At 41.6% G+C, this 27,002-nt stretch overlaps 1 protein-coding gene across 3 annotated transcripts in view; it reads left to right on the forward strand.

Annotated features, from left to right (window-relative positions):
- LOC122939885 (alpha-2-macroglobulin-like) overlaps window positions 1-27,002 on the forward strand; it is a 191,167-nt gene that overhangs the window by 152,544 nt on the left and 11,621 nt on the right. For all 3 annotated transcript variants that reach the window (XM_044296070.1, XM_044296071.1, XM_044296072.1), the window contains exons 21-29: window positions 11,725-11,846; window positions 12,213-12,270; window positions 12,769-12,852; window positions 13,638-13,814; window positions 15,381-15,462; window positions 16,976-17,132; window positions 22,852-22,926; window positions 23,890-24,052; window positions 26,595-26,800. In XM_044296070.1, coding sequence (XP_044152005.1) covers window positions 11,725-11,846; window positions 12,213-12,270; window positions 12,769-12,852; window positions 13,638-13,814; window positions 15,381-15,462; window positions 16,976-17,132; window positions 22,852-22,926; window positions 23,890-24,052; window positions 26,595-26,800 — 1,124 coding nt within the window. The remainder of the gene's footprint in view (window positions 1-11,724; window positions 11,847-12,212; window positions 12,271-12,768; window positions 12,853-13,637; window positions 13,815-15,380; window positions 15,463-16,975; window positions 17,133-22,851; window positions 22,927-23,889; window positions 24,053-26,594; window positions 26,801-27,002) is intronic.

Raw genomic sequence — 27,002 nt, forward strand, 5'->3', positions numbered from 1 at the left:
TAGAGAGAGTGAAATAAAACCTCATTGTAAAAAAAAAAAAAAAAAGCGTTTTCTAAGTGCACGATAAGGATACGGAGGAATCATTTCACATTATCTAAGTGCAGGAACAGACGTTTCAGGCGCTAGGGAGAGTGATAAAGAAAACATAGTGAAAAACAAAGCGCTTTATAAGTGCACGATAAGGATAGGGAGGAATCATTTCACAGCATCGTGACATTGCAGGGGCTAGGGAGAGTCATACAGAAAACATCATTGGGAAAAAAATATGATTTACAAGTGCAGGGAAAGATTATTTGGGAATCCAAATAGCCATTATACAGCTCTGTCATTCCAGCAAATTGTTGTAGGGGTGCAAGTGTTATGTTAAAAAGCCTTTAGTAGCTTATATCTGTGGAAAAAGAGAAATATACTGTTCACTTCTGCAGCTACAGTATATATGGTGAAAGTGTTTAGTGCCCTATTATAGTACAGTACGAGAAAAATAGACGCTGTTCACATTTAGTGGTATGTGCTCTAAAAACATTTATTGTCAGTTCAGTACAATACGAGAAAAATAGGCACTGTTCATATTTGGTGTTATTTGCGCTAAAAGCGCTTCTTGTCATATTTCTATAGAAAAAGAGAAAAATACACGCCGTTCACATTTGGTGTTATTTGCGTTAAAACCATTTATTGTCAGATTTCTCCTGTTTTACTGATTTAAATGCTTTCTTTTTGTCATTTATTACTTTCTTTACACTTCTATTTATTCACATTCGTTTTTTCTTGTTCCTTAACCTTTTATTCCCACAATTAGATTTTAGGATGCTTTTAAAAATATCCAATTTTTGACTATATTTTTATTTTTGAGGACTTTGTCCCAGTTAGTTAGGCCTATGGCCTCTCTTAGTTGGCTAAATTTAGCTTTTATGAAGTTTGGTATTTTTGTTCCTCCCTGAAGAAACACTGTTTTGAATGATAATTGGAAGGTTATTACTTTATGGTCACTATTTCCAAGGTGTCCCCCAACCTGCACATCTGTTGTTCTGTCAGATCTATTGTTTAGTACTAAGTCCAGTATGGCCGTTCCTCTAGTCGGGTCCTGAACCAGTTGGGAAAGGTAATTGTCTTTGGTTATTGCCAAGAACCTGTTTCCTTTATGAGATATACAAGTTTCAGTTTCCCAGTCTATATCTGGGTAGTTGAAGTCCCCCATAATAACGACCTCATTATGATCTGCCGCCTCGTTCTATCTTGTTTAGTTTTCTGTGGACTCTGGTATATTAGGGAGTTTATAATAAACTCCTTATAGTATTATTGTATTGCCTCCATGTATTTCTACCCACAGTGTCTCCATAGGTGGAATATTCAGCATGGGTTTGAATGCAAAATCTGCATAGAGATCCGTTATGTGAACAAGCCCCAATAGTCAGTCTTACTTTTAATATTCGGATAGCCTGCAACTGCCACTAGGTGGAGCTCAATGCGCACTGATTTTTACAGCTTGAACGGCAGCTGAATAAATCCATATGCGGTTACCTCCTACTAGTGGCAGATGCAAGCAGACAGAATTTGAACATTTAACTCTATCCCTGTAAGAATGAAAAGTGAACATGTACTATAATTTAAGAAGTAGTACTGCGTAGTTCATTCTGACAACCCAGGATCATCGTGACCACATATTGGATATGTAACAGCGTCCTCGGTGAAACGCTGCCCCTCTGCTCGCCGCCACGTGCTCACCTGTGATCATGATCTGTGCTTCCCTGTCTCTGCTGCTGCTCTGGAGATTCCGTTCCGCAGCTTCCAGTCTACCTGAACGCTGCTTGTGCACTGTACGCATCACTACGCATTACTCCTTGGACGGGGCTGTGTTGTGCCAGGTGATTCCATTGACCTACCCTGGTTCTCCTGGAGGTATTAAGTGGCTCAGCCCTCTACTCAAGCGCCTCAGAGTCAAGGTCCTATCCTGTGCAATTGAGCTTGTTACCACTTATGTTCCTGACTACGTGCCTTGTTCCTAGACTATGCTCTTCGTTTCATCCCTGCCTGCTTGCATCGCTCCTCCTGTTGCCGACCCGGATTGTCTGACTTCGTTCCTGTGCAGCCTGCCCTGATCCATTGCTTTTCTCGTCTACGTCTCTGCCTCTTCCTCCAGTTCCTGTCTTTGTCACTCCTGGTAACGACCCTGCCTGTCTAACCACGAATGTACTGTCGGTACCTTTGCAGGTATCTCCTGGTTCGCCTGGACCAGCTGCTACTGACTCTGGGACTGCCCTGGAGTGGTACCTGGCAACTACCCTAATGGCAAAGTCTATCCTTACCATCAGAGGCTCTAGCAAAAACCAGGGAGCTGCTTAGTCATGCCCCTCCAGGGTACAGCCAGTCCGTAGCACAGTGGATTCACATCCGCTGCCCGTGACAGTACTATGAGGTCATGGACCCCGCTGATCATCCCAAGACCACGTCATGATCTCTTACAGGAATTTCAGCAGTGAATGACAAGACGTATTGATGCAGTGAATGACAAGACGTATTGATGCAGATTATGCAAAATGTTGCTGCTCCCTTGGATACCGTCTCTCATAGTGTTGGGCACAAATACTCAAATCGCGAATATTAATTGCGAATGACGGCACTTCGAGAATTTGCGAATAGTTAGAAAATAGTGATATATATTTGTTATTTCGAATATTCTAGATTTTTTCAGCAACCTCCTTTCTTGCTTGTGGGCCAATGAGAAGGCTGCACTGTCTTTGTCTGAGCTTAGCAATATCCCTAGCAACCAATAGGAAAGTTGCCTACCCCTTAAGTATATAGCAACCTCCCCAGCAGCCCTTGTATGCAGTATTTTGCAGATCTGAGAGAGACAGCAGTGTTATTAGTTAGTTAGTAGTGTTGATGGAGCACCGTAATGCTCTGGTGCTCGGGGGCTCGGGCCGAACACATCGGGATGTTCGGGTGCTAGACCGAGCACCCGAGTATAATGGAAGTCAATGGAAGAACCTGAGCATTAAGCCAGGTACCCCCTGCTCTGAAGAGAGGAGGGTGTCTGGTTCATAGGAAAATATCTGAAATTGATGGAAACACCACCAAAATGGTTCTGCAACAGCATGGGGAGGATGTTTGGATGCATCTTGGACTCACAGGTCGCTGCTGGGAGCGATGTTGTCCAAATAGTGCGCCACTTTTTCAGACTGACAATAATACGCACCAAACCGAAGAAAAAAATAGATTTTAGAGGAAAAATGTATAGGAAACATTCTTTCCTGTATATTTACTTGTATATAAAGGGCAAGTTAAGCCAAAAATGTTGTTGATTTTTGGAACCGGGGCCATGATTAAGAAGGACGGCCGGTGGCATCCGTATTGCGCCGCTAGAGGTGAAATTCGTGGCCCGCCGCAAGACAAACCACAGTAAAAGCATTTGCCAAGAATGTTTTGGCTCCGGGGGAGTATGGTTGCAAAGCTGAAACTTAAACTAATTGACGGGGGGGGCACCACTAGGATGGAGCCTGCGGCTTAATTCGACTCAACACATCAAACCTCACCCAACCAACGAGACTCCTCCGTGCTAATTAGTTACATGACCCCCGGCGGTGAGGATTGTGTTGACCAGACTTTTATGGGAGAGTGCCTGCTGCTTAGCTGACCATCGAAAAAAATATGGTTGAGGACCTGCAGGTGAGCTGACCGTCGCAAACATTATGGGCAAGGGCCTGCTGCCGCTTTGTTGACTCTAGATGACCTCTGCCTGATAGCACATCTCCATGACGCCGATGATCCATTTGGATGTCTCCCTATCAACTTTCGATGTTCTTTTATGTGCCTAACATGGTGATCATGAATAACGGGGAATCACTGTTCGATTCCGGAGAGGGAGCCTGAGAAACGGCTACCACATCCAAGGAAGGCAAGCGGGGGGGGGGGGTGCGCAAATTACACACTCCCAACTCGGGGAGGTAGTGACGATAAATAACAATACAGAACTCTTAAGAGGCCCTGTTATTGGAATGAGTAATAAAAAATTACAGGGAATGTCACTGGTATGTAGGATGAGGAAACGTTATACAGGAGAGGTACCAAAGGTAATGTCACTGTTCGCAGCGTCTACGCAAAAAATACACTGTATGTCAGCCCTTTAAAATGTGGAGCAATTTTTCCACAAGGACCTTCTGGTATAGCACCATTTTGCTTGTCCTCTCCACCAGAGGAATTGGAGATAATAAGTTCTCTTTGTATCTGGGGGCCGAAAAGGGTGAACAATTAGTAATCCGTGTTGTCTAAAATGCAGCCTAACAGGAAGTCAGCCAAGACTTTGCTGTCGTCATCAGGAGGTGAGCTGACCCTGTAAAAGATTGTAGGTGAGGGCCTACTGCCGAGCTGACCATCTAAAAAATTTTGTGGGCGAGGGCCTGCTGCAGAGCTGACCATTTTAAAAATTGTGTGGACAAGGCCCTGCTGCCAGGCTGACCATCTAAAAAAAATTGTGGGCGAGGGCCTGCTGCCGAGCTGACCATTTAAAAAATTTAGTGGACGAGAGCCACAACTCAGTCTGGTCCCTTATCCCCTGCCACAGCTCTGCGGCGGTGTGCTGTTTGTCACCTAAGTAAATAAGTTTCAGCACGGCCTGTTGCCGCTTCCTCACTGCAGTGCTACACCGCTTCCAGCTACTGACCGATGGCTGACTGGTGCGGCAAGGTGATAATTCAGAGGTGGAAGTGGAGGAGGAGACGGAGGAGGAGAAGGGAGGTTGCAGCCACTAACATAGGTGGCGGCGGAAACTCTGATGGAAGTAGGGCCCGCAATCCTTGGAGTCGGTAGCACCTGTGTTGTGCCATCCCAGGGTACGACTCGCTCATGGCCTCCACAACGTTCACCCAGTGTGCTGTCAGGGAAATGTAGCGTCCCTGGCCAAAAGCGCTTGTAATGTCGCTGCTGCCACCGGCTAATAACAAATGTAACTGAATGAATGTCACTGATATTTAGGATGCACACACATTATACAGGAGGTATAGCGCAAGTAATGTCGCTGTCACCACTGGCTAATAAAAAATTGCACTGAATGAATTTCGCAGATATTTCGGATGCGCTAACATTATACTGGAGATTTAGCGCAGGTAATGTCACTGTCCACCAGCAGCAAAAAAAATTGACTGAATGTCACTGATATTTTGGATACGCCAACGTTATACAGGAGATGTAGCGCAGGTAATGTCACTGTCCTCAGTAGACACCGTCTATGGAAAAAGGACACTGGATGTCAGATATTTTAGGGATGCGCACACTTTAAAAAGGAGATGTGGCGAGGATAATTTAACTGTCCGCAGCATACACCGTCTATTGAAAATTTTTATTTTATGTCAGAGAAAAATGTTATAAGCGCACACATTACACAGCAGATCTGGGCCTGGTCAGGTCACTGTCAGAAGCAGACACCATCTACGGAAAAAGTGATCTGGATATTTTAGGGATGCGCACACTTTCCAAAGGAGAAGTGGCGCGGATAATTTAACTGTCCGCAGTGGACACCGTCTAAGGAAAGACTGCACTTGATGTCACTAATATTTTAGGGATGCGCACACTTTAAACAGGAGATGTAGCACAGATTATTTAACTGTCCGCAGCGAACACTGTCTACGGAAAAAGTGTACTGGATGTCACAGATATTTTAGGGATGCGCACACTTTAAACAGGAGATGTGGTGCGGATAATTTAACTGTCCGCAGTGGACACCGTCTACGGAAAAAGTGTACTGGATGTCACAGATATTTTAGGGATGTGCACACTTTAAACAGGAGATGTGGTGCGGATAATTTAACAGTCCGCAGCGAACACCATCTACGAAAAAAGTGCACTGGATGTCACTGATATTTTAGGGATGTGCACACTTTAAACAGGAGATGTGGTGCGGATAATTTAACAGTCCGCAACGAACACTGTCTACGAAAAAAAGTGCACTGGATGTCACTGATATTTTAGGGATGTGCACACTTTAAACAGGAGATGTGGCGCGGACAATTTAACTGTCCGCAGTGGACTATTACACTATATATTAAAAACATATAGCTGCTGTCACACACAATAGTCCTTAAAAGGACTTTTGGGTCTCTGAAAAGTTTTTGGTATAAAAATCTTCCTATTACACCCCCTACACTGTCTGTCCCTTTCTTTGCACAGCTCTCCCTAACACTGAGCAATTTAGCGCAGGTTGTGCTACAAAAATATATTGCTGCTGTCACACACAATAGTCCTTACAAGGACTTTTGGGTCTCTGAAACGTTTTTGTACACTTATAATATTTGATTACACTCCCTACACTCTCTGTCCCTTCCTATCCTCAGCTCTCCCTGACTTAGAATGAGCCGAACACGCGTCAGCGGGTGCTATATAGCACCCAATGAATCGTTCCGGACAGCCAATCACTGTAATGCCAGTAGCCAACATGGCTACTGGCATTACAGTGAGGGCAGTACTTACCTGCACGTTTATTGGCTGCTTAGCAGCCACGAATTGTGCGGCAAGGAGACTTGAGCATTGCGCTCAAGCACATGCGGTACTCAGCCGAGTGCTGCCATGTTCCGAGCATAGCGATGCTCGGGCCGAACTGGGATTCGGCCAAGTATGCTCGCTCAACACTATTAGTTAGTTAGTTACTTAGCTTATTTATATAATACAGATAGTTAGTGGGAGATAGTCAGTGTAGGTTAGTTAGTGATATAGTGTAGCTGTAGGGTTCTGCTGTCCATACATACATGCTACATACACAGTGATGCATGTATGTATGTATGCTACATATGTGCTAGTGTATGTATGTATGCTACATAAGTGCTGTGATGTCATAAGTTCACAACAATACTTAGTGCACCAATCACTAGTAAGTAGTCAGACCTGTTAAAATGTGAAGTTGCACGTATTGCACCAAAATATTCGCATCATTAGTGCCGATTTCGCAATTGCGAATATATTTGAGCACTCTATCTGCATATAAAGCTATTGTAATGTTCTGCCATGCCAACCATTTTCTCCAGTCTGAGGAAACTTCTAGCAGCTTTAAAAAAGTAGCTATAGCGACCCACGCCTGTATTTCGCATGCATTACGCGAATATTACATTGCAGATTTTTTGTGATCAAGAAAATAATCTCGAATTTGCAAATTCGCAAATATATGATGAATATTCTACCAAATATTCGTGAAATATTGCAAATTCGAATATTGCCCCTGCCGCTCATCGCTAGTCTCACATCCGGGCACGGCAGGCACGATGCTACGATGCCACCAGTAATTCTGGAACAGAGTGCCGCTGGAGTGCAACTATGAATTACATGGATAGAGGTTTCCTACAGAGAGGTCCAAGGTTGCCTTCATCATATCCCTGCTGTCTGATGAGGCCCTCGTGTGGGCAAATCCTATTTCGGAACGTGGAGGTCCAGAGACGACTAATCTGCAGTCCTTCTTGACTACCTTCCGGATGATCTTTGAGGAGCTGGGTTGTACGTCCTCCGCTGCCTCAGCTCTGCTACATCTACATCAAGCATCCGGGTCTGTGGGTCAGTACGCCATCCAGTTCTGTACCCTAGCGGCTAAACTTGCGTGGAATGATGAGGCTCAACTGGAGTTGTTCTGGGAGGATCTTTCTGACTGTATTAAGGACAAATTGGCTGGGCGCGGCCACCCTGAATGACCTTATTACATTGGCTACACGGATTGATGTGCGTTTCAGGGAACGATCTAAGCAGGTCACATGCACCAGAAGACCACCTCGTCTGGCTCCTTCATTCTATTCCTCCTGAAGAGCCCATGCAGATTGAGCGCTTTCATTTAACTGACCCAGAGCATCTACGTGGCAAGGCGGAGAATCTATGTCTGTATTGTGGAGGCAAGGTCTATTTTTGCGTAACTGTCCCCAGAGGCCGGGAAACGTCATTGTCTAGGATCAGTTGGAGAGGTGGTTCTAGACCAGGAGAAGTCCTCTCCGAAATTTTCCATTCCGGTGACTCTCTCTTGCAAGGGAGTTACGCTATCCTTGCCGGCATTCATGGACTCTGGGTCAGCCGGTAACTTTATTAAACAAGAACCGGTTAATCAGTAGGCTTCCCACCATCTGGCTGGAGAGGCCTTTGTCAGTGGTTTCAGTAAATGGACTACCTCTTCCTGAACCAGTACTCACTGTTACTGTGCCTCTCAAACTACAAATTGGGGTTCTGCACTCGGAGCTGATCTCTTTCTATGTCCTGCCATTCTCTGTGAATCCTATTATTCTTGGGCTACCCTTGCTACGTCTTCATTCACCAATTGTGGACGGACACTCTGGTGAGATTCTGCAATGGGGATCATCTTGTCACTCTACCTGCTTAGTAGAGGTCCGACCGGCCTCGCCGCCTACGGTACCAGTAGACCTACCTGGGCTACCGCAGTAATATGCCAGCTACTTGGACGTCTTTAGTAAAAAGGATGCTGAGACTCTTCCTCCTCATCGTCTATATGACTGTCTGATCTTCTTCCCGGTTCTACCCCTCCTAGTGGTCGAGTCTATCCACTCTCACTCCTAAAGACTCAGGCAATGACCGACAACATCAAGGAAAATCTTGAAAGGGGGTTTATTCGCAAGTTCACTTGACCAGCCGGGGCCGGGGTTTTTTTTTGCGGCTCTGTATCGATTATCGAGGTCTGAATAAGATCACAGTGAAAAACCAATATCCTCTAGATATGGAGCTAGATTCATCACCAAACTCAAGCTGCGCAGCGCATATAATCTGGTCCGCATTCAAAAAGGTGATGAGTGGAAGACCGTTTTCAACACTCGTGATGGACACTATGAGTACCTCGTCATGCCCTTCGGTCTATGCAATGCTCCGGCGGTATTTCGGGACCTGCTCTATACCTGCGTGATTGTGTATCTGGATGATATACTGTCTTCTCTCCAGACTTGGCCACTCATCGAATGAGTGGCCAAGTCGACTCATCTTACGACTCATGTACGACTCATCTTACAGCGCCTGAGGGAGAATAGACTCTATGCCAAACTCGAGAAATGCACCTTCGAGAAAATGACAGTACAATTTATCGGATACATCATCTCGGATGCTGGATTACAGATGGATCCTGTAAAACTGAATGCGGTAAAGAACTGGCCTCGACCACAGCGGCTGCGCGCTATACAGCGCTTCCTAGGATTTGCCAATTTTTATCGGCAGTATATTCTGAACTTTTCCTCCCTAACATCTCCGATATCCACTCTTACTCGAAAAGGGGCGAATGCCAAAGACTGGCCTCCTGAGGCATAGTCCGCTTTTGTCCAATTAAAGAGCTCCTTTGCATCTGCACCCATTCTGTGATATCCCGATGTCTCCCACCAATTCATTATAGAAGTGGACGCCTCTTCCATAGGAGCTGGTGCGGTCTTACTGCAAAAGAATTCCAAGGGCAAGATGTTCACTTGCGGATTTTCCTTCAAGCTCTTCTCTCCCGCCAAGAGGAACTACTGTATTGGGGACAGAGAGCTCCTGGCCATAAAACTCACATTGCAGGAGTGGTGTTATCTATTGAAAGAAGCATAAGATCCATTAATTATTTTCACTGACCCCAAGAATCTCACGTACCTGCAGACAGCTCAGTGTCTGAACCCTGGCCAAGCCAGGTGGGCACTTTTCTTCTCCCGTTTTAACTTTGAGTTACACTTCCGCCCGGCTGAGAAAAACATCAAGGCAGGTGCTCTTTTCCGATCTTTAGATTTTTCTGACCAGCAGGAGGAGCCTCAATACATGATAGATCCTGCTCGCTTCATCACGGTGGCTCCTGTCCTGAGAAGAGACATTCCTCCCGGGAGAATATTTGTACCCTCTGCCAAAAAGAAAAGCATTCTGTCATGGGGACACAACTCCAAACAGGCCGGTCATCCCGGAATCCGCAAGACTACTGAACTAGTGTCTCACCACTACTGGTGGCCCATATTATCCAAAGACGTACGTGACTATGTTTCGGCCTGCATTGTCTGTGCTCAAAATAAAATGTCCAGACCTGTTGCTACCTCTACCCATTCCTGATGCTCCATGGCAACACATTGCCATGGACTTTATTACTGATCTGCCTTCTTCAGCTGAATGTACAGTGAATTGGGCGATTGTGGACCGCTTCTCCAAGATGGCGCACTTCGTTCCATTGACTGGATTACCCTCGGCTGCGGAACTCGCCAAGCTGTTCATAAAACATATATTTCGTCTACATGGCTTGCCTGGACATATTGTTTCCGATCGAGGAATTCAGTTTACTTCCAAGCTCTTCAGAGCCCTCTGTCGTCTCCTTGAAATAAATCTGGAGCTATCTTCCGGTTATCAACCCCAAACCAACGGGCAAGTAGAGCGGGTTAACTAGATATTGGAGAACTACCTTGGACATTTTGTTTCAACGCAACACAACAACTGGGTATCACTATTACCTTGGGCAGAGTTCTCCTACAACAACCACACTAGTGAGTCTACTGGATCCTCGCTATTCTTTGTTGTCTATGGTCAACACTCCCGTACTCCTGTTCCTGTATCTTGCATGGTTCCTGCTGCTGACTCTTCCTTCAGAGATTTATTGATGATTTGGAGTAACACCAAGGCCTGCATCGACAAAGCAGTGATCCGCATGAAGACCAATGTGCACAAGAGAAGAAGGAAACCACCTTAGTTCTCCTCTGGGGAAAAGATATGGCTTTCCTCCAAAAACATCTGCTTAAGAGTCCCCAGTTTTAAGTTTTCTCCGAGATTCCTTGGACCATTTGAGGTCTTGAAGAAGATCAACGAGGTGGCATACAAGTTGCGCCTGCCTCTCTCGCTACGCATTCCCCATGCCTTCCATGTGTCGTTGCTTAAACCAGTGGTCCTTAACCGCTTCTCAAAGGCTCCTTCTAGACCTACTCCAGTGGCTGAGAATGCTGACGAGGTCTTTAAAATCAAGGACATAGTGGACGTTAAGAAGCGGGGCAGGAGGACCTATTATCTTGTGGACTGGAAGGGATTTGGTCCAGAGGAGGGGTCCTGGGAGCAGTAGGAGAACAATCAGGCTCTGGATCTCATCGTTTTCTGTCTCACCGTGGACTTAAGAAGAGGGGGCGTAAGGGGGGGTACTGTAACAGCCATTGGTGTACACACAATCCATGGGGCCCCGGTGCGAAACTGATCCATGGGGCCCCCTAGGGTTTTATGCATGGTTCTTACCCAAACAGTTTTGAATAAATCCTACAGAGAACATTGGTGTTAATCTCTTGCTGATCTGTTCCACCTTTGGCTGATGGTCAGTTGAGGAAGAGAGGGTTAGAAAAGGGGTGGGGCTTAACCATCTATTTATCCTCCTGTAGGCAGGGTAGAGGGAGAGGGTCCTGCTGCAGCCACTTGTCTTACAACCAGACAGAGGAGGGCTGCATGACTGATCTTCTGGGACAAGGAGGAAGATTTCTTCATATATTTATTATAAATAAGATTACTTTATATAAGAAGCTATTAATTGGTCACTGCATGCCGGTATTTTTAAACACAGCAAGATGACATTTACTTTGTGTGGCACTGCCGCTGGCACAGTTTTGAGCGCTATTCCGTCTGATTATAATTGTATGATCATTTGTAAACTTTAAGATCATATTGAAGAGAACTAATAGTATAAAGTATCACGTTGGGTACCAAAGTACTGCCAGTCCTGCTATCCAGATATGAGATTCCCTCTTGTTTTACTTACAATGTTATTTTTATTTCTATATTCAGGGCATGTGAACGTCACTGTAACAACAGAAGCTCTGGAAACACAAGATTTATGCCACAATGAGGTGCCTATTGTCCCGAAACAGGGAAGCATCGATACGGTGGTAAAGCCATTGCTTGTTCAGGTTAGTTTCATGGTTTGAAACATTTTATGCTATTTGGGCTCATGTTCATGACAATGTCCTAACCTGCACATAAAGCCTCCATGAGGTACTGTTTACTCCCCTAAAGGCAACGCTTCCTTAAAATGGAATGTGAAGAAGCATGATAAATTTCTCCAAACAGTCTCCAAAGTCAAAATATGGAGATCGGTCATCTAGCCATGTGTGTGATCCCTAAGGCTGCCCAATACTTTTGTTCTTGGGTGACAGAGGTGCAGCATTTGGCCAACAACTATCTCATGTGTATGGCCAGCTTACTAGTGGCCTATGCTAAATGTAAATACATGTTGTATCTTCTTCTTATGAGATGTATATTTGTGTTTTGTTCAGCCAGGGGGACTAATGGAGGAGAAATCATACAGCGCTCTACTGTGCAGTCGGGGAGAAGGTAAAAATGGAAACTTAATTACATTAATGACTTTGTTTTTCCACCAAAACATATATGTACAGAAATCCACATTGCCTAAATGGCAGCATTCAGAAGTTAAATAGCTCCTGATGTAGCACCCCAGACCTGTTACAGTTAACTCTGGCCTCTTTCTTGAGTACTGTAACTTTCACTGCAACAGACCCCAGGGAGTAATGGCCTGAGGGAGTTCACCAGGACACAACACTTCATCAGGGCCATTCCCATCGTCTACACTGGCACCACAGGGCCTCGCTGTATGGCCTCCATGTGCTGCCATACCAAGCTCCATCAAGTGCTGCAGGTACAGATCTATTCTACCCTAGAAGCAACATAGCATCCGACGAAACATACCACTTAGTCAAGTCAAGCATGGAAACCCATGTAATTTAGGTTACATGTTCGCCTCAATTATGGTTATAGTTTTGGCCATCATTGCTATGTGTTATTTCATACATTATATTTCTCTTCTTGTCCTAGATGATTCTAAAGTGGAAGAGATTTCATTGAAGATTCCTGAAAACATTTTGAAGGATTCTGAAAGAGCCAACATTGTAGTAATTGGTAAAACTGAATTACAATACCCAAATAATATGAATAATCTGATCAGTGAACTTTGGATGAACAAAACATCAGTGGCTCTATCCCATCAGCTATAGGGTGCAGGATTGACCTTTCTAGAGAGAGTGTAGTAGTGGCAAATTTGGGGTTAGGGAATTGGTCTAAGGTTCATGGGAGGGTGTTGGGGAAGAAACATATCTCAGACTTTTCAATCCAGGATTGAAAACTTGGCACCATAATGGAGGTCCCAGTTGGAAGTGTTGGAATAGGGTTTTTAGTCTACTGTAGAGTTAATGGGGTTATCCTGGAAAAGATAATGATGACTTATTCTTAGGATAGGTCATCATTATCACATCAGCGGGGGTCCAAGTCCTGGCACCTCTGGGCAGTGTCATACATTGTATAGTGCCAGAGCTTGGTATTGCAGCTCAGCTCCATTTTCATCAATGGGACTGAGCTGCAACTAGGCCTCATGACCAATGTACAGTGATGTAATTGACCTACTGTAGGAAGAGGCTGAAGTGCTCAAGGCCTCTTCTAACAGTTGATCGTCGGGGGTTCCGGGTGTTGCTACCCCACAGATCTGATACTGATGACTATCCTGAGGATAAGTCATAAATATATTTTCCTGGATAAATCCTTTATCATAAAACATGGTCATGGTCTTAGAGATCAGTATGGGGGGATTTTAGGAGACCATATTAAAGTAAGTATAGTTTTGTTTAGGTTTCTTCAAGTATATTTTTGTGGTCTACAGAACCCTTTAACCACCAGTTGAATTCCAACAGGAGATCTAATGGGCACGGCAATGCAAAATTTGGACCGTCTTCTGGCCATGCCATATGGATGTGGTGAACAGAACATGGTCCTATTTGCCCCCAACATTTTTATCCTTCAGTATCTGGAGAAGACTCATCAACTGAATAGTAAAATTAAAAACAAAGCTACTACGTTTCTAGAGAGCGGTGAGTGACTGAATTTATATAGTTACGTTTAGATGTTGTATCCATGAAGATGGCCATAGTAATATAGATAAATGCACATCATACAACTCTTAGGCTGCTTTCCACACTTGAATTCTGGTAGGCTGTCTGGCAGAACACAGCCTGACGGAATTCTCCGGATCCGGCACTGCTGGATGCAACCGGAATGCTCTCTGGCCCCATTAAGTATATGGGGTCCGGTGGAGATTCGGCTGCATTCCAACAAAAATGCTGAGAATTGCCCGAACACCGTTGCATGCTGAGGTTTGTGTCCGGCCGATTCCCGGCTTTGTCTGCCGAAACAGGCAGCCGAATTGTAGTGCCACCGGTGTGAAAGTAGCCTTAATTGTCAAGAGTGACAGACAACATGTGTCCAGAGTACGGAGTACACATTTTGTCAATGGGGCCGCAGCGCAGGGAGTACGGGCAGGAGAGCGTATTGCTGCTCCTGCCTGTGCCCCGCGGAGGTTTATTAAATCCTGGCATAGCACATAGGTACCCTGTAACCATGTACTATGCCAGGATTAGCTGAGCGGAGTGGGCTTCTGCTTCTGCCTGCTCCGCTAAGGTAAAAGCTGACATGCAGGACTTTTAGCTTAACAAAGCACGCAGAAGCAGGAGCCCGCTCCGTCGTGCCCATACTCCCTGAGCTGCCACCCCATTGATAAAATGTGTACCCAATACACTACTCAGCAGTCAGTGGTGTTGAGAGAAGTAGATTTTAAGTGAACTACGAAAAGTGCGCTTTGGGGGGTAAAGTGTATTAAAATTACAAAAAAACATGAATAAACTATATTACAAAAACTGTTATGGGACATGTTCACAAAAATGTATATAAAAGTTTATTTACTCTTTAAATACAGTTCAAACGAGAAATTACAATACTTAATTCAATACTGAGTTCTGATCATGTCCTGAGTCGTGATCATGTTTGGAGGAGGTCACTCCTCTTTACATGTCCTATCATAATATCAGCTTTAGGCCTCATGCACACGACCGTTGTGTGCATCCGTGGCCGTTGTGCCGTTTTCAGTTTTTGTGGAAAAATCTGAAAATGCACAGTTTGGCAGCCGTATCCGTGATCCGTGTTTCCTGGCCGTGAAAAAAATATGACCTGTCCTATTTTTTTCACGGCCAACGGTTCACGGACCCATTCAAGTCAATGGGTCCGTGAAAAATCACGGATGCACACAAGATTGTCATCCGCGTCCGTGATCCGTGTCCGTTTTTTCCTATTATTTCAATGGCAAACTTGACTTTGATTTTTTTTTCATTTTTCATGTCCGTGGATCCTCCAAAAAACAAGGAAGACCCACGGACGAAAAAACGGTCACGGATCACGGACCTACGGACCCCGTTTTTGCGGACCTTAAAAAAAAACGGTCGTGTGCATGAGGCCTAAGCCCAAAAAAATCCTCTTTAACGGAAGACAATTATCATATTTTATTCTTCAATTGTCCTGTATTGTATCCATTGTAGAATTGGCTACTTCTGCTCCATATTTAGAAATTAGATGTTTTTTTTTTTTTAAACTGTAATTCCATTTAGGATATCAGAGAGAACTGACTTATAAACGTGATGATGGATCATACAGTGCGTTTGGGAAAAGTGATAGCAGTGGAAACACCTGGTAAGAATGTAGACAATGGCATTGGTGCTCAAAGTAAGTCAACTGACCAAGAACTCTGTTTTCGCAATTATTTAGATTTAGGGTTCTTTATCACTGGCTGAGTGAGTATTTTATAGCTGCCATTTTCTTTTATACAACCAATAGATTGAAATGTAATTGATCTTATCAATGACTCTTACGAAAATTGGTCAGAAAATGAGAGCATTTAAATGCTATGTACACCTTAGGGGGCAATTTTTTTATGATTCTATTTTACTCATTTTGGGCTAAAAATAGTTTTTTCAATTGCTAATTTCAAAGACTATTCAGCCATTCTATCACAAAGGGTTAACCGTATCTGGCTATGTAAATTGTACTTTCACTTTGTGCTGGTCATCAAATAAACCTTATCTCTAAATATCTGTAAAGAATAAATCAAGGCAACTGGACGTACTGTAGATTTCTTGAATACATTTCACTCGTTCTTCCAACGAGCTTTCTCAATTCTGAGTGACTGTACAAAAATTCTGGGAATAAATATGTAACTGAATCCACATCTGGTAATTAGACCCAGCATTAGAGTCCAGTTGCCTTGATTTATTCTTTACAGATATATACCATGACCTGGATAAATGAGAACCTTCACAGACTTATCTCTAAATTACTAAAAGGTCATAAACACTTGTTTAAGCCACATTCTTATAAGTCAGAAAAGAATTGACCTATAATGAGTGTTTATAAGGTCAGAGATTAGAGATAAGGAGCCGTCAGCTGAGCTGCCTGATGGGAAACAGTAAAAATACAGAGCCTGGTACTAGAGAATCTCAAGGTTAAATAGAGAAAGGGGCTCAACATTTTTAATAAAGACCATTTAAAAAATATATTTTTAGCTCTAAATGAGTACAATACAATAATAAAAAAAAAGAAAAAAGGTTTATATAGCCTTTAAATGTGTAACAGAACAACATTTCAACGTTATCAAGGTTTTATTTTTTAAGGAGCTCAACTTAAAGGGGTTATCCCATGATTAAAGGGGTATTCCCATCTTGCTAAATCAGCCAGAGCTGCAGTTACAGCAGAATTAACTTCCTGGTTTTCTGCTGCTAAGGCTGGGCGGGCTTAGGCAGCTAGAGTGAAGGCCGGCCACACCTCCTTATGACATCACACTGAGAGCTGAGTCCTGCGTGCTAGCTCATGTGAAATGTATGAGTCATCAGTGTAGCAGCCTGCAGAGTCTGAGGCCCCTCCCTTCTGCTGCAACTAAGGGGGCGTGTCTCAGCTCTCCCTATCACAGCTCAGGAGGCAGTTGATGGATGAAACTGAGCATGTGCGGCCATCTCAGTGAGCAGGTCAAAGAAATGAGAAAAAAAAAACTGCAGGTGGCACTACACAGATACATTTTATTGAATAAATCAGTGGCTATGCAACATTTTTAATTACATGCAATTACAAAAGTATTCAGATCCAGGAGCTTTGAAAACTGTAGAATATTTTTTGTTGTCTTTTTTTTTACTCTATATTTATTTCCTTTCAGGTTGACTGCCTTTGTAGTGAAGTCCTTCAGTAAGGCTCGGCCATACATCTTCATAGATGAAAACCACCTTAAACATTCTTTCTCCTGGCTGAAGAAAAGCCAACAAGTCAATGGCTGCTTTAGGAGTGTAGGACGACTTTTTAATAATGCTATGAAGGTATAGTGGTGATATGTGTGATTATGTAGCATCTATTATACAGGGTGGGCCATTTATATGGATACACCTTAATAAAATGGGAATGGTTGGTGATATTAACTTCCTGTTTGTGGCACATTAGTATATGTGAGGGGAAACTTTTCAAGATGGGTGGTGACCATGGTGGCCATTTTGAAGTCGGCCATTTTGAATCCAACTTTTGTTTTTTCAATAGGAAGAGGGTCATGTGACACATCAAACTTATTGGGAATTTCACAAGAAAAACAATGGTTTGCTTGGTTTTAACGTAACTTTATTCTTTCATGAGTTATTTACAAGTTTCTGACCGCTTATGAAATGTGTTCAATTGTGCTGCCCATTGTGTTGGATTGTCAATGCAACCCTCTTCTCCCACTGATAGCAACACCGCAGGAGAAATGCTAGCACAGTCCTGTCCCTGACTCATCTCACGTACAGGACTCATCTCAGGTTAATTTGCATATGTATCAAATCGTTTTTTTAACAATAAAAGCACACAGAGCTATGGGGACTGGGTATTGCGGATGTGCTAGCTAGCCAAAATCCCGGTGACAGGTTCCCTTTAACCTGAATACGAATATAGGGATGGCACTCAAACAACTGAGGTGTATGGAAAAATATTCATTTAATGAGGAATAGCTGATGTTAAAATATATCAGATATAATGGCTGTGTATGCACATGATTAAATAAATCAATACATGATGGTAATAGAGATAATAAAATAAAATAAAATAAAATAAAATAAAAAGACACCAATTAAGGTGGTTCGATGTCAATTCAATAGAAATCGGTTGAATGTCAATTCAATAAAAAATTCAATAAAAAATTCAATAAAAATCCTGCTGGAAAAAAGAGAGAGGAATCCTGTTGGAAAAAAGAGGGAGACACTCCGCTGAAAAAAAGGTCACTTCCAGTATTATAATGACCAATAATATCCTAGTACAATGTCAATAGTGTATAATCCTGTTGGAGAAAAATTGTATAATCCTGTTGGAAAAAAAGAGGTGCTCCTGGTATGGAGGGAGAGGAGATAGTCTCGTAAATCTGTTTTATCAACCTGTTTTGGGAGAGAGGTATGTACCTTCCTAAACAGGTCTAATTCATATAGCCCAAGATTTTTTAGGGTTTAGAGATTAATCCGGTTTCGGTCCAGTATTGATGGGCTGTGGAATAAAGACTGCTTTGTAAGCAGGTACGTTACCCTCCTTGTGGTTGTTGGTGCGCTGATCAGCGGCTCCTGTCCGGGCGGCGATATCCACGTGTGCCGTTCCCGCTCTCTGGTGTCTCCGGCCGTTAGTTGTTATTAGGTGTCGTCACTTCCGGTGACGTCACCAGCGTTCCTCGGATCTCCCGCTCAGTGCTGATGGAGCTTGCCACGTGGAGGCTAGTGGCGGGAAGCGGAGGCGCTGTAGTTTTTGGGTAGCTCCGGAGCTGATCTGTAGTGGTCGGATCCTTCTTGTTTCGTTGCTAGCTAGATGACATAGACTTACTCAATGCCCATACGCGTTTCAGAGCTCACTGCTCCTTCATCAGTGGGAATGAGTAGCCTCTTGTTTTTTGGGAATATATATGCATCTGATTGGGTCCAATTAGTGGATATGGGAGTGGTTAAGGTTTTTTCAAATATGGGAGTGGTTGAGGTTTTTTCCAGATATGGGAGTGGTCAAAAGTTTGTTTCAAAAAAAGAGGGTGTTTTTTCTCTTTCTTCTTCTTTTCTTTGGATAAATTCTATATTCTCAAAATAGAATGGATAATCCAATAACAGGTGGTCAATTGTTCGGGTGCAAAAGATATGTAAGAACAGGATATGGAGATAAAATAGGATTAAAATTATATAGTGGACCAATATAAGGTATATTTGTATATACCAATATTTGAAGGATCAGATCATTAGATTGTGAATATGATATAGAAGTGGATGACCTTCATTATATTCTAATGTGTGGATCGATACCATGAATCATTTTATATCCGGTCATAACGTAGAAGAGTAGTTACAGTCTGGAATGTACAGTCTAGGAGTAGTGTTAGGTTATTATACCTTCTCCTCGTATTTGGAGGGAGATGGTGTTCATAGGGACGTAATATTTGCGAGACGGGAAATGTTTGCATGATGAGAAATATTTATGAGAGGTATTTATGGGGAGGGGGCCCACCCGGGAGGAGGGGTCGGAGTGCTGGTAGACAGCCGGACTACGACCTCAATTCCCGAGGGGGCACCCCGCCAGGTCTAGAGTCACCGTTCTTTTATAGAAAGCCAAAGATTTCCATTTCTGCATTGAGACCCTTGGGGATCATTGTGTTGAATTCAAATATTTTTCTGGATTCAGACCTTGACATAGCGGCTATGTGATTCCCGCCTCTCCATTGACGTGTGATTTTTTCTATGGCTACATAGATAAGTGTTGATGGGTCACAATTGTGGTGTTCTTTATAGTGCTTGGAGACAGAATGTAGCTCGTAGCCTTTTTTAATATTCGAGATGTGTTCAGATATTCTCGTTTTGAGTAGTCTTTTTGTGCGCCCTACGTATTGTTTGTTGCAGGGGCATTGTAGAACATAGATGACATTATTGGAGTGGCAGGAGAGATGCTCTTGGATCTCATGTTTAAATGTGGTGATAGTTGAATGAACTGTTGTTGTTTTTTTGGGAAAATTTGTGATTTTGCAATTATTACATTTCCCGCACCTGAAGAAGCCCTGTAATGAGAGCCAGCTTTGATTCGGTTTGGTCGTGTTTCTTCTGATTGTTGGTGCTAAACGTAGGCCTAGATTGGGGGCTCTGGTATATGTAATCGGTGGTTTATCTGGTAATAGTTGACCTATAATTTTGTCACTTAGGATGTGATGCCAGTGTTTGTAGATACTTTTCTCTAGTTTTTTGTAGTGAGCATTATATGGTAGAATTAATCGGGGTGTTTGTTCTTTTTTGGTCGTGATTGTGGTTGTTTCATTATTAGTGTCAAAAAACTTTGTTCTGTCCATTGATCTTACTTTGTCTAAAGATCTGTCTATTATTGTCATCGGGTAATCTTTTGCTAAAAATTGTTTCTTCAAATTGGCCGCCTCTGTTTCAAATTGGCTTTCTAGTGTGCAATTTCTTTTTAGGCGTCTGAATTGGCTGGTCGGGATGTTTAGTAGCCAGCTAGGTAAATGGCAACTGGAGTGTAAAATGAAATTGTTTTTCATCACCGGCTTATGGTATGTACTGCATAGTAGTTTATTTTCAGTTGTTTTTATTAATAGATCTAGAAATTCTACTTGTGTTTGGCTTATGCTACTTGTCAATGTTATGTTTCTATCATTTGTGTTGATCTTCTCTAAGAATATATCCAAATTGTTTCTTGTGTCACTCCAGATAAAAAAGATGTCATCTATATATCTCCGCCATAGTACCAGGCTCGTCCCCAGTAGTGGGGTGATGAAATCCTGTTCCCACTGGGCCATAAAGATGTTGGCATAACTGGGGGCGAACCTGGTACCCATGGCGGTCCCTCGTTGTTGTAGATAGAATGTCGAATCGAACATGAAATAATTATGAGTTAAAATAAACGATACTCCCTCAATTAAGAAATCAATTTGGTCTGTGTGTAGAGTCTGATAGTGATTCAATTGTTCCCTTAGGGCAGCAGTGCCGTGGTTATGATTAATACTAGTATAGAGGGAATTGACATCCATCGTGCAAAGTAACCAATGGTTTTGGTATTCTATCTGTTCAATTGTCCTCACAATGTCTGTGGTGTCCTTGATATATGATGGTATTAATTTCACGGTTGGTTGTAATAGTCTGTCTATGTATTGGGAAAGATTCGAGGTGAGGGATCCGATTCCTGAGATGATTGGTCTACCTGGTGGATGAGTTGGGTTTTTGTGGATCTTTGGTAGACAATAGAATACCGGGATTCTATTGTGAGGGCTTGTGATAAATGTGAATTCCTGTTCATTAAGGATACCTTTTTCTTTACCTATTTGTGTCAAAGTTTTTAATTCTCCATAAAAGTCTTCAGTGGGATCTTTTTTAAGTGTGGTATATGTGTGTAGGTCTGATAGTTGTCTCCTACATTCTGACATATAGTCTTCTGTATTTAGTAGGACAATTGCTCCACCTTTGTCTGCTGGTCTTATGGTTAGGTTTAAAGTTGATTGTATCTGTTTGATTGCATGTATCTCTCTTTTGGTTATGTTATACTGTGTCTTGTTGAGGTTCATTCTCCTGATATCGGACTCTATGCATTTTCGGAATGTAGCTATATTGTCTCCCATTTCTTGTTTTGGGTATTTGGTTGATTTAATTTTAAGATCAGTATGTTTGTATATAGATGGTAGGAGATTATCTGTAGATATTGGGTTTTTAATGAAATATTTTTTCAAACATAACTTTCTCACGTATTTTTCTATTCCTATGTAGGCGTTGAACTTGTCCATTGTAGCTGTGGGTGAAAATTTCAGTCCCTTATTGAGTAGTTTCTGTTGTGTCTCATTTAAATTGGTATTGCTTAGATTGACAATGATGTTCTCTAGGTTCTGTGATATCTGTTCTGTTTTCTTCTTGTGTCTACTCCTTCTTGTCTTTGTGTTCTGTACTCTAGTGATCTGGGCAGGTGTTCTCTTTGTGGGTCTAATATCATCTGGTGATTCGTGTGATGGTGTTGATGGTGGGTGTGTGTCGGAGTCTCTTCTTGGTGTTCCCTGAAGTGTTGGGAGGTGTTCTTTGGTGTCCTTTCTCGGTGTGATCTGGGTGGGTTTTCTTTGTGTGTTTCGTTCCTGTGTCTTAAGTTGTATTTGTGTGTCGGGGTTGGTGCTCTCTTGTATCTTTGTGGGGAACGTGGGTGGTGGCGTGTTCTTGTTCTGTGATGGGGCGGGGTTTGATCTAAAAAATGAGGTGAAGTGAGTGATTCAAAATAGTTGTTTCCAGCAGGATTTTTATTGAATTTTTTATTGAATTTTTTATTGAATTGACATTCAACCGATTTCTATTGAATTGACATCGAACCACCTTAATTGGTGTCTTTTTATTTTATTTTATTTTATTTTATTTTCTTTTATTATCTCTATTACCATCATGTATTGATTTATTTAATCATGTGCATACACAGCCATTATATCTGATATATTTTAACATCAGCTATTCCTCATTAAATGAATATTTTTCCATACACCTCAGTTGTTTGAGTGCCATCCCTCTACTTTTACACATATCTCCTTACCACAAGCGTTGGGTACGCTTTGTTTGGATTGAGCACCTAATCCATCCTCTTGCCAACAGAGAGCCGCCTCACTTCTATTCTTGAATACGAATATAGTATATCTTCCATGTACTTTATTATTTAGCCAAATTTTTCCTGCCTACATTTAATGCGTTGCCTGTGCTTTTCATAGTGCGCCCTGTGCTGATGAATGGCAGGAAAAGTCTAAGACATTTTGGGACACCATAGACTTTTTCCAGGGCGTGGGTGCCCACAGAGAGGGCTCTGAGTGCTGCCTCTGGCACCCGTGCCATAGGTTCGCCACCACTGCTATAGAGGAAGGAGTGGAATTAACTTTTTATACATTGTTATATTTCAACATATGCTATAAATTGGAGCTTTAGCAGCAGTAAACCTAGCTGGAAAATGTTGCACTTTGAGTAGTTTCTTCTGTTATCTTCTATACCTCGCTGGTAAATGTGGTTTCATGCAGAATACTCTGTTTTCTTCAAGGGGGGAGTAACAGATGAAGTCTCACTCTCTACGTATGTTACCATAGCTCTGCTGGAGGCTGGAGTATTAATAGAGGTAATGGAAGCAAATCATTAAATATCTTTGTTGAGTTGGTGGATATTTAGAAGATGTGGCAGGCATTTAGATGTTTTCCACCATTTCTGGCCTAAAGAAGGGACCTCAGAGTCACAAAAGCTTGCCTTATACCATCATTTATTTTAGTTAGCAATTAAAAGGTATCAAATTTATTTTATTAATTGTTTCTCTTTTGGAGAGCATCAATACTTCTCACTACTGGCTAACACGGTACCAAACCTTTTTCTTTCCACCAATCTTAGAAACGCAGATTACAATTGGATATAAATACTTGTCTTCTCATAAACGTCTCTTCTAACCACCTATATGCCAAGGCAGACAGCCCCATACAAAGGAGTCTACATGGAGAGGTAGCATTTTGAGGTCTTTTGAGCTCTGTGGGACTTCCAAACATATTTCCATTTGCTCACTTCTTGCTTCCTCCATTCTCAGGGTGTGTTTGGCTCCCATAGATGGGACCCTTACCTATTCGACAGCTATTTGACAGCCGTAGACAGCTGTTTCTGGGTTCTTGCCCCAGATGAGATGTACTGATGAGTGGTAAGATCCCTGAAGCAGCCTTCTCTGGTTTGGCTGATCTGAAGGAGAGCTAATTTTGATAATTTTTTCCCATGGAGAATAGCCTGTAAGTCTCCATAGGCCACCTGGATCTTGTCATATTGTCAGACTTTATTCATTGAAAATATGGCAATTGGATATTATTACAGAAATGACGACAGAATCATTGAGAATCACAAACAACAGCTATGAGATCTGAAGAACCTCTATTCCCGTCAGCCCCATATCCTAATCAGCTTGACAATATAAAAACCATGATAGTCAAGACTTATTCTAAATTAAATGGATAATATATGGTGAAAGAGGAAATGTACTATTGGCTATCAAAATATGATCTAGTCATGTCACCGGCATACCCTAATAAGCTAAACACTTGTCTTTCAGGATCCTATGGTCAGAGATGCTGTGTCCTGCCTGAGGACAGCAGCTGAGACTGTCACTAATGTATACAGCCAGGCTCTGTTGGCCTATGCCTTTACTTTGTCTGGAGACACGAAGCTCAGGGAGGCGATGATGGACAAACTTGAGGCACAAGTTGTGAGAGGAAGTAAGTGATATGCATATGGGTGCTGCTCAGACCCAGCTACAGAAACCTCAGAAGCGGACTGATGAACCCTAGCAAAGGGGATTTTATTTTTATCAGCTGAATTTGTCATGGTCAGGACCAAAAACTGCCAGGTGGTCATTGTTTTTAATAAGAGGCCACAATTTATGGTTGCGACATGCCAAGAAAAGACATAAGGTCATAGCATTAAACCACGACTGCATGAATGTTTGCACAATATTTAAGTCTGACGATCATCAGCCTGTAAAACAGAGGTGATATCATTACAGGCAGGATTAAATGAGTTAACTGCAGTAAAGTGATCTGTACAGACCAAGTGGCGCCTATTATTAGACATAGTGTCCAGTGCAAAAACAGGATTTTTTTGCTTTTGTTTAAATATAAAAATTGCTATGGAAAATTAAAAATATCATAAAAAATATGTTAAACATGAAAAAGTGATTTAAACAGCAGGTCATTTTCTGATCACACATTCCCTTTAAACTTTCTATTATCTGGTGGCCAAAATTTTGATTCCTGTCCTAGTTGTGCATTTAAATATGCTGGCCAAGGAATAGTGGCTTGAATAGTGGTGTTATGAGTACAGAGCTGAGAAAGGAATATAGGATCACTATCTGGGACCACACATGTAATACAAAGACCTTCTTTATTGCGTCATATCCAAAAAGACATACAATACATGAATATGGAAAATAATAATTAAAAAGCAGTGCAGATCAATGCTGTGAGAATAATAGCCCCACGAGCTCTAGGTCCGCGTGTATTATATTAGTCCATCTCACTTAAAAAATATATAGTTAGTAGTGTTGGGCGAGTATGCTCAGTCGAATATCGCGTGTGCTCGATAGTAAGTATTCCTATACAGCAGAAGTCCAATTTTTTTATTTATTTTTTAAGTAACTAGCCATGCAGATCTATAGTGTAGTGGTTAACATTCTGGGCTGTAATGTAGAAGGTTGTGAGTTCAAATCCCATCAGAAATAGAGGCTAAATTAAATGTATAGATTTTATATTTTTTTTAGTAATTGCAAAAAATGGGTAATTATGCCAAGACATCAGGACACTAATGCCCTCATAACATAGTAAAATAAAAATAGGGTAAAATTTTTCGGGGGCATTTTCTTTTCTTGATTATCTATATGTGGCTTTCAGTCAGGGCACATAGTAAATAGGTACAGGAAACTATGAATTGTTTTAACATTCATTCTTTTGAAAATAAAGGTGGTCTCATGACTTGATTGCAATCACTAACAATTATTATTTTATTTATATATTTTAAATTGCTTTAAAATTTCGTTTTTAATTCATTTACTTCATTTTTTTCCTATTTACTTGCTTATTTATTCTTAGCTATTTTATTTATTTATTTTTATTTTATGTCAATTATGTATTTGTTTTATATATTTATTGAATTTATATTATTTATTGTATTATATTTTAATTATATTATATTATTATACTTATTTATTTTTTAATTTTTAATTTTTAGTATTGTATATAGTTTATTTATTTTATTCATTTATTTTGCCTATTTTATATTATTTATTGCATGTGTATTATTTATTTATTGTATTTTAATTATGTATTTTAATATGTTTTACTTAGATTTAAAATAGTAATTTTATTTATATTAGTTTTTTAAATTAATTTTAATTATTTATCTTACTTTTACAATATATAACCACCATTCCTGTCCTTCTTTACCTTCCTCTTCTTTATCCTTTTACAAAGAGTTATGCATTCAGTACCCTCATCAGCAAAATGCAAACTACACCCAATATTTGGTATGGGATTAATTGAGAACATGAAATCATGTATATTCCAAAGTGAATATCTCCAGAATGGAAATGTTTCATTAGCCACAGATTACTTAAATTTAAAAAACAAATTTAGTCCTTACAAACACCACATTATCATATCTTAGGCTACTTTCACACTAGCGTTTCTCTTTTTCGGTATTGAGATCTGCCATAGGATCTCAATACCAGAGAAAAACGCTTCCGTTTTGTCCCCATTGACAATGTTTTGTCCCACATTGACAATTTAGTTGCGTTCCCATACCGGAGAACAAACCACAGCATGCTGCAGTTTTCTTTCCATCATGGGATGCGGAGCAGAACGGATCCAGCGTGACCCACAAAGCAAGTCAATGGGGACAGAACACGTTTTCTCTGACACAATAGAACACGGATCCGTCCCCCATTGAACTTTTAATGGTGTTCATGACAGAGCCATCCTTGCTATGTTAAAGATAATACAACCGGATCCATTCATAACAGATGCAGATGGTTGTATTATCAGTGACCGAAGTGTTTATGCTGATCCCTGCCGGATCCAGCAAAAACGCTAGTGTGAAAGTAGCCTTAGGTTTAATCTGTCTATACTTGTTTTGTACATACTGTATGTTGTTTGAGCACATTTATATTCTTGGTAAAATGTATTCACGTTGACAATTTTTAGAGATGGTCAGCAAGGTATTATGAAGACAATATTTCCCTACATACTAACAATTTATTATTAATAGATCGTGAGCAGCATTGGGAACGTTTGTCCAAACCTCAGTCTGAAGACTCATACTGGTCCCGAGCTTCATCAGCAGAGGTGGAGATGACCTCATATGTGCTCCTAGCCGTCCTTTCTGGTCCAACTCAAGATTTAGTCAAAGGCTCAGAGATTGTAAATTGGTTGAGCAAACAACAGAATCCATATGGAGGATTTTCTTCTACACAGGTATAGAAGTCATTATGTTTTACTATGACACAGTTATAAAAAGAGTCTGCTATTTCCATTGAGGTTTCTACATCGTAATTACCAACATTGTAACTTGTTTTCAGACACTCTCCAGTTAAATTGATAGTGAAAAACATCCTGTACTGTCTGGTCAGATTGTATTCCCAGATTTTTTCCATGTTACGTTCTGAATACTGAAATG

Source organism: Bufo gargarizans, chromosome 6, assembly GCF_014858855.1.
Source record: "Bufo gargarizans isolate SCDJY-AF-19 chromosome 6, ASM1485885v1, whole genome shotgun sequence".
Taxonomy (NCBI): Eukaryota; Metazoa; Chordata; class Amphibia; order Anura; family Bufonidae; genus Bufo; species Bufo gargarizans.